The sequence below is a fragment of the Lipotes vexillifer genome, unplaced genomic scaffold, assembly GCF_000442215.2.
Source record: "Lipotes vexillifer unplaced genomic scaffold, Lipotes_vexillifer_v1.1 scaffold387, whole genome shotgun sequence".
Classification (NCBI taxonomy): Eukaryota; Metazoa; Chordata; class Mammalia; order Artiodactyla; family Lipotidae; genus Lipotes; species Lipotes vexillifer.
The window spans coordinates 4,521,307-4,529,962 of NW_006795399.1; the positions used below are offsets into that span (position 1 = coordinate 4,521,307).

General features: G+C 52.8%; 1 protein-coding gene across 3 annotated transcripts in view; it reads right to left on the minus strand.

Annotated features, from left to right (window-relative positions):
- Window positions 1-8,656, minus strand: part of PDE1B (phosphodiesterase 1B) — a 27,390-nt gene that overhangs the window by 12,267 nt on the left and 6,467 nt on the right. For 2 of the 3 annotated variants that reach the window (XM_007467777.1, XM_007467776.1), the window contains exon 1: window positions 3,181-3,367. The exons of the other annotated variant lie outside the window; for it this stretch is intronic. Coding sequence is in view for 1 of the 2 variants with exons in the window: in XM_007467776.1 (XP_007467838.1) it covers window positions 3,181-3,233 (53 nt within the window). In the remaining variant the exon portion in view is untranslated. Of the gene's footprint in view, window positions 1-3,180; window positions 3,368-8,656 lie in introns of those variants that run through there. 3 annotated transcript variants of the gene reach the window in all.

The window sequence follows — 8,656 nt, forward strand, 5'->3', positions numbered from 1 at the left end:
CTGAACAGAAGCAGCTCTAGAATCCCAGGGTCTCAGCAGCTTTGGAATAGGGGCGTCCAGAATAGCCAGCCCCAGGAAGCGTCACTGGCCAACTCTCACCTCAGGGACCAGCAGTCCTGGCCAAAGACAGGTCTGAATACAAATGGGGCAGAAGGGAAAGGGGAAAAATGGGTGGGGAAAAATGTTGGAGGGTGACACTGAAGCCTCCTCGGTGGGCTATCTTCAAATATCACTTCCAGCCTTCCTGCTGCACCATCTCCATGTGGAAAGAGCAGGTGGTTCAACAAGGAAGAGTCCAGGTTCAGTAAAGCTCAGCCCCAGCTCAGGCTTCATTAGGGAGGAGGAACAGAGGCTGACAACATAAAATGCTTTCCAGGCGGCTTCCCTGGTGGTGCAGTGGTTAAGAATCCGCCTGCCGATGCAGGGGACAAGGGTTCGAGCCCTGGTCCGGGAAGATCCCACTTTCCGCAGAGCAACTAAGCCCGTGCGCCACAACTATTGAGCCTGCGCTCTAGAGCCCACGAGCCACAACTACTGAAGCCTACACACCTAGGGCCCGTGCTCTGCAACAAGAGAAGCCACTGCAATGAGAAGCCCACGCACCACAACGAAGAGTAGCACCCCACCCCCCACTCGCCGCAACTAGAGAAAGCCCGCGCGCAGCAATGAAGACCCAACGCAGCCATACATTAATTAATTAATTAAATTTTTTTAAAAAAGGCTTTCCAGCCAATGGGCTGGAAAGGAGCAACTGAGAGCTGACCAGAGATCACAGAGGAAAGAGATACACTCTGCCATTGGGGCACACGGCTTCCCTCTCCTGGTCAGTCCCCATGGCCAGGGACCCTCAACTCTGGGGACACACAACCCAGGAAGAAAAAAAGGCCTCTGGTCCCATCTCTTCCCAATCCCAGCCCCAGTCTTCCATTTCGATCAGCCCATTTTACAGCAGAAAACTCTGCCCACTACGGGTCAATGCCCACCACCAAAGTTCTTCTTTCTTGAGCCACCTAGGGAAACACACATCCCAGCACAAACTCTCAAGTGAACAGCCAAGCCCATGGGTGCTCATTTGCATGTATTTGCATAATCTCTGACAATGCTGCCAGCTCTACATTTTAAAAAGGGCTTTCTCCTACATTATCTCCTTTTGTCTTCACAATGGGCCTAGAGGGAGGGAGAGAGGGAGGCGGGAAGGCAGTGCTGCCCCTACTTCCAATGCGGAAACCCAGGCTCCCAGCACAACTCTGGGAGGCAGTACTCCTGGATGCAGACCTTTCACTTCCTGGCTCTGAGTCCTGGGCAAGTCACAAATTCTTCATCAGTGTCTATCAAAGTGTGGTCTGTAGACCACTGCATCTGAACCACCTGAGATACTTGTGAAAATTTTAGATTCTGGGCCTCACTGCACACCTACTTGAACCAGAATTTCTGAAGTTTGGGTCCAGGGATCTGCATTTTTAACAAACATCCCAGATAATTCTCATTCACACTAAAGTTTGAGAACCTTTATTTCCAGGCTTCAATTCCTTCATCTGTTAAATAGTGAGGATAATAGTAAACCACCTGTTAATAAGAGGAGTAAATGAAAGAATGTATGTGAAAGGCCTGGCATATAAAACGAGGCTCTTTAAACATGAGCTGAATTGGAATTAACTGACCAGCATCATGCTGGCCCAGCTCACGCCTCACTCCCTTCAAGTCCAACAAGCACCTACCTGCCTTCTTGATCCCAAGTCCAGGTGGAGAAGAGTGAGCCTAGTTTGGATGGAGGCTGGTAATTAGGAAGCCCCCTAACAGGAAATGAGAGGATGATAATGACCATGATCTCTCCTTTATGATTACAAACCTGACCTGAGCCTCACAATCTCCATATGGGGGAGGTTATAAGACTCGTCCAAGGTCACACAGCTTGTCAATCTCACTCAGGTCGGCAAGCCTACAACTCACTCTACTGGAGCCTAACTGTGTCCCAAACACCAAAAGCGAGGCTGGACCGCACTGCATCACAGCTCCTTCAGGGTCAGTCGTCCAGCCTTCCTGGGGTGATGGTGTCTGCAGACACCACCAGACCCCCAGGAAACTGGGGGTGTCTTGATGGCACTGACAGTGACTTTTCTATCCTGGCTGCTGCACCCAGAGCACACAGTACATGCTCGGTAAATGTTCATTAAACAATAAAAGGGAAAAGGAGCAGATTAATCAGGTCGGGGGCTATCTGCCAGCACTCCCAATTGAGATCTCAGGGCTTGGGAAGCAGAGTGCGGTTGTAGGCCGTCTTTCAACACACCCCTCCCTCCAAGTTCCTCCCATCTCCATCTCTCGATGTTGTCCAGGAGCTCTTTTATATAGCTCCTGTTGAAATCTGAACCCAACACGATCCAGATACCAGAAGGAGAGGGGGCGAGGGAGGAAAAGGAAGATTAAAGAATAAATTTGACAAATGGGGAGGCCAAGGAAGGGACCTGGACTCGGGCAGCTGGAAGGATCCAGGTGCTGAACTTCTCCCTCCTGAAGTTACATAACTGTCCCCACGTGTCTCCCCACGACACTTCCTGGCCTGGCGAAACCTGGAAGCTTCCCAACAGTCCTTCCACTCCACTCCTAGCCCTGGTTCACCACCACTTCTTTCTCCTTTATCTTCAGTCCCCATACCGCGCCGGGAAAGCCTCAGGTCCTGACTGCTGGAGGCCCCAGTCTCTCCCAGCTCTAGGCAGCCAGCTGGAAAAGGCAGCTCTGAGCAGTAGTAATCCCAACGCCCCAGAAGAGTGCAGCTTCTCCAACCCCCGTCGGATGATCTGACAATTTCCAAAGTCCCCTGCCACTACTTGCAGCACCCACACTCCCTGAAAGATCACTGTAAGTAGGGGGCTTAGGACAGGGCAGCCTCAAGCTAAGAGGCTGGGAGTTGAGAGAAGAATCCTATTTCCCTCTGGAGGTTTTAAGACCAGATGAGGAGATATTGGAGGAATATGAGGTCCTAAATGATGCTGGGGGTCAGGAAGGAGAGAAAGAGGGGAAACACTGCTAAGTCACCTGCCCCTGCTAACACACACACACACACACACAGCATATGGGGCTGTCAGGTCTTGATCACTCCCCTCCACCAAACTACAACTGGTAGACCCACAGCAGCCTGTCCCCCTCCTCCCCTCCCCCTTCCTCATCCCTGGCGCCTACCTGAGGATGGGGCCCTGGAGGTGACGCCTCGGCACAGGAACAGGGCTTGCCATGGGAATCAAAGTTTCCTACTTCGGAGTATCAAAATGCTGCCCCCGGGCCCCCTGGGCCCCTGAGGGGAATGGCTCCCTCTTGGGCCCCTGACTTCCTCCTCCAGGCCTCAGCAAAAGTAACTGACCAGAGAGAATTTGGGGCAGGAGAACAGGAGGAGCCTGGCTGGAGGAAGGAGTGATGAGGGAGAGACCCAGCCCACAGCAAGTGGGTGAGAGGCCGCAGGAAAAGTTTCACATCTGAATCAGACCGAAAACAAGAATCTGTTCTCAGAAGAATCCCAGAAAGGACAAAAATAGTACAGGCCAGCCCCTTGCTCTGAGGAGGTGGGGCTCCTCTTTGGGGAGAAGGAAAGGGTTAGCAGGAGGCTTAAGGGTGCAGGGACAGGGAACCATCCTGAATTTGTCCATGAGAGGAAGTCTGTAGTGAAGGGAAAGGGCCCAGCAAGAGCCCCTCAGCGAGGCTAAGGCAGATTCGGCTCCCTCCCAGGGTCTTTTTCCGGGGCCATTCTTCAAAATGAGCTTTAACCCACCTCCACCTGAAAGGATGGAGGCAAGACCGGAAGAGAACTAGGAACTGCAGGAGAGGGGCTCGCTAAAGCTAGGGATCCGGGGATCCTTACCCAGAGATCCGCTCAACAGGGAGGGAAGCCCCCGCCCAAGCAGTGACTGAAAGTCAGAAGGACTTGCTCATCGAAACCGAGAGGCTGGGCAAGTTTCTTTAATACTCCCAGCCCCAGTTTCCTCATCTGTAAAACGGGGACTGGGGAATAACCGTGAATTAACTGGAGAGAGGTCAATCCAGCCCAGAGGGAGAAGAGAAGTGATGGGATAGCCTAGAAAGTGCCTGGGAACCAAGACCCCTCTTTCTCCTCCTGGCTTTGCTCTCGCTCAGGTTAGGAAGAAAAGAACCCAGCCTCTGCGGCGCGAAGTGCGCATACAGCTCCAGCCCGCCTCCGGATTGGCTGTGGGGTGACGTCACCAATACAAGTGCATTGGGGCCGCGATTGGTCAGCGGAGGGGCGAGGCGGGGCTAAGGAGGAAAGCCGGAGTGAAGCCAAACGCAGCGAGTGAAGAGAGTTCCGCTCGATTATAGTCTCTTTAATCTACGGCCTAGGGCTGGGGGTAACGTGGGGGTGAGGAAAAGCGACTAGAGGGGATGAGTATGACAGGAGAAAGAGAAAAGAAAGGAAACGGGCCAAGAGCCAGGATTTTGTGACGGGAAGTCTTGCTCCACCCCCCGCACACACCCCGCCTCGCACCCCTCCCCACCAAAAGCAGGGAAAAATCAAAATACCTTGTCACTGTGCCATAGCCTTGAAGGCTTATAAACAAATGAAGTTTGGGAAATTACTGGGACCAGCGGAAGCGGGCTTCAGCAGCAGCAAGAAGCAGCAGTGCAGGCTAAATGTCTACAAAGTTGTGTTCTAGTGAACTCCTGGTAGCCATGCAGCGCGGCCGCTGCGCTAGGTAGTGTTTTTAGAGAGAAAGGACTAGACCCAGAGTCAGAGACCTAGAACTGCCACCCAGAGGATGAGGGACAAGTTATTCAGCCTGCTCTGTAGACAAGCTCGCTTGGAGAGATACAGATGGGGTGGGAGTGGGGGCAGGTGGTACACCAGCAAACACCAACCCAAGCCAGCTCCCCTCTCTCACCTGACTCCAGGCCCAGCCCCCTGAGCCAAGTAGGCACTAACCTCAACCATCCTACTGAAAGGTAGAGATTTCTTAGACTAGAAAAGCTCTAGAGAGGATGTCTTGTCCATCCCTCTGCTCTCTTGCCCAGTAGAACCAAAGATTGTTGGACAAATAACGGCTTACCACATCACCCCACGTGCATACATGCTGCATCATCCCAGCGTACAGCCCGTACATGCTCATCCCAGCCTATTATCAACTGTTCCTAATTAGAAAGGATATTGATCAACCACCATCCCTTCCTGGGAAAAAAATTTTTTCACACGTATCCACTCACCCACACATATATACACACATGCCACACTCTACCTCTGTCTGAGCTAAGGAGACTGTTCCCTGGATGGGAGGCAGGGCATAGATGTGATGATCCCAGCATGAAGTTTCCTTCAGCCCTTAAATGTAGTTTTAAAATAGCAAGGAGCCCAACTGTAATGCCTCCCTCCCTGGTCCATCCCCACCATTCCCCACCTGCACTGAAGAACAGGAGCTGGAATAGGGGATGAGCAAAGCATAGGAGCCTCTGCCTGTGGTCAGAGAAGAGGGGTGTGAGGGGGAGTGGGTGGAGGGGTGTTGGGGAAGGGATTACCTGGCTGATCTAAAGGCTCCAAAATCTCAGAAATTGAAAAAAAAAAATCAAGGAAATCATCTAAATCCAATAGAAAAAGGATATGAATTAAAATCAGGAGATTTTGCCTGGACTTTAGCACTATGTGTGACCTTGGACAAGACACCCTGGGCTCCAGTTTCCTTGTCTGTAAAATGGTTAAGTACACGCTTCATAGAATTCTCACAAGGATCAAATGAGATCATATGAGAGCACCCTGGGAACTATAAAGTGATGCATAAATGCAAAAGATTACTATTTAGTTTTTATTTTAGTTAGTTCAGCAAGGTTCATTACAACTCCTCCATGAACAAAGTCCCCCGTGCCCACCCTTGTACCCAGGGCCCCTGATGTGGAAAAACCCAGTCTCCCCGCCACCACCATTCCAGATGTCTGGGGCTCCTCCCTGGCTCCTTATTCCAGGGACCAGGGAAGCAGCGGAAGCGGAAGCTGGGGACATGCACAGCATGGAGCTCCAGAGACCAGGAGCAACCAGATCCCCACCTTACCCAAGTACTGCCGCTCCCCTCACTCCCCTGGCTTCCCACTGCTATACAGGCAGCCCCAGTTCTGGCAGCTGGCTGGGCACAGTGGCGGGGGTGGCTCCAGAGATAAAAATAGCCCCCCTGGTGACAGAGCTGGGGTGCCATCCCGGGAGGCGCCAGGCCTCAGGTTGACTTGGCAGCGGTGGTGAGAGATCTCCAGGTACTGGACAGAGGAGCTGGATGGAGGGAGGGTCGAGGGAGAATTGAGCAGGGCTTGGGGAAAGCTGGTGGGTAGTGGGGGAAGGACAAGAGCCAGGCGAGTGGAGGGAGATGAGGGAGAGGGGCAGGAGGTATTAAGGGGGCAGGGAAGGAAAGAAAGGACACTTGAAAAGCGCTGCTGAGGAAGGTCTGGGAAACACTGAAGAAGAGGGGGAGTCGTCGGCTCACACCCCGCGTGTGTCTGAAGGCAACTCCCCCCTACGCCTCCTGACCAGAAGCCCTTTCTAACAGGTGTTCCTAGCAACAGCCCAGCACAGCTCAGATCAGCTGAGGGAGGGGTAATCTAAGCAGCTGGAGCCTTAGGCCAGACTAATAAGAACCCAGATACCCCAGCTGCCTGCCCAGCACACAAATGAATCACGTCTCCCTCAGGCTTCAGCCCTTGAAAGAGGGAGGAAATAGGAGGGCTGGGCAAGAAGGCCAGGGGAAGGGTAGCCAGAGAGGAGGCTCCCAGGACCCCGCCCAGGAGAACTCCGTCTCTGGCTCACTCGCTCTCTCTCGTCTTCACCCTCCCTGCACTATTTAATTCTGCTCATTAACCTCCTGCGCACGGACCTCCCCACCGGCCCTCCAAACCACATCCCAACAGCTGTTCCCAGCAGATGCACTGCTTCCAGGGGACCTGACAGATATTGAAGGGCACCTGGGTTGGGAGAGTGAGCTGGAAGCTTGGCAAGGTACTGACTGCCAGTGTGACGGGAGCAGCTCTAGATTGTGAATCAGCAGGATTTGAGTCTGGTCTCAGCCCTGCCCCCCACCTCAACTGTTTCTGGGCATCAGTTTCCCCCTCTGTAACACATTATGGTTCTCAGAGTCACTGCCTGGGTTGGAGGCACTAGGCAAGTAGAATGCGTGGGTCTCGAGCCCCTGGTTGGAGTTTATCTTTCTGACTGGCTCACTGCTTCCCCCAACTTAGCCCTAACCTGATGCTTTAAAGGAGGAGGGTGGCTTTTTTCTTTACCATAGGAAGGTTACAGTCTAACCTCCATGAACTTTCCAGGAAGTTCTCCTGCATATCTATCTCCAGTCCATCTCGCTGCAATGAAAACAACAGCATTTTCTTGGCATTTCAAAGAACAGAAAGGAAGAGAATGGGCAGGACAAAGAAGTCTTCGGGGTGAGTCTGGTGCAATTTGATTTATTATATTTCTTTCAGATTGGAATTTCTAAAGCTACTGCTTGTAGAGAGACGGTTGGGGTTTAGGGAGCCTGATAATACTGTTGGCATGTGTGCTCACTCAACCCAGACCCCGAGAAGTTTTCAAACAAGGTGGGCACAGAGGAAAGAACTAGGCGGATGGTGCCAAGTTAGATGATCAAGAGATCATAAACGGGGGAGCAGAGAAGCCAAGGAATAGGAAGGAAAGAAGCTTCTCTAGTCCCCAGGTCCTGCCTGCCAGAGAATCATTAAGCCCCCTGGAAGCCAAGCTCCCTTCCCAACCTAAATGGTGCCAACACCAGCTGGCAGGCTAATCCCACTGCAGCCACTGTAATTATTTGCAAGTCTGACTACTCATTGCAGCTGTGGAATCAACTGACCTGGGGGCCTGGCTGGATCCAACAGTACCACCTGAATACCCCCTTTCTAGCTTTTCTCCCAGCCCTGAGCCCCCAGGCCTCTCCCTGGATATGCCCTTTCTCCCCCAAGCCTGCTTCTCCACCAAAACCCCATCCCAGCTCCCTCAGGGGACCTCTGCCAGGTCTGGGATACTGAAGTTATATCCTAACCTGCTGTTTTCTTCCCAGAGAGGGAGAGGATGCCACTGACTGAGGCGAGAGGAGCAGCTGCAGGACGGGGGGCATGGGAGACAGAGGGGCAAGGACACTGGCACTAGGGACCTTCCTGCAGTGAATGGAATCACAACTCGCTTTTCTCCCTTTCCCTTCTCAGCAGCCCCTCTTCCCCCTCAAGTCCCATCTTTACCCCACTCACTCTTCCCAGGATTCTCCCCCAGTTCTCGCAGACCATTAAGTCTTCCTCCCTTAGGGAACAATCTCATTATATAACAACTGGGAGACCAGTCTCCCAGTGGTCTCACCTGCAGCCCACCTGCTGCCCTGGTTCTGTCCCCCTTTCTCTGCTGCTGTCCTGAAGAGAGTTGGAAAATAGCTACTCAACTTCCATACCTGCGAAAATCAGCCCCCTGAGATCCAAAGGCAATTACCTGGCTTCCTCCCCAGAGGAGCTGGGAGGATGAGGTCACTGAGATGGCAAAAGAAAGGCCTTGCAGAATACAGGAGTTGAGGCTGGACTCATCAGGCGGCCCCAAAGGGTGCCTGCAGCAAACTTGCCCTGAACCATCACCGCAATCACCGCAACCACACCTGAGCCGGTGGGGGATTGGGGGGGGGGGGGCCGG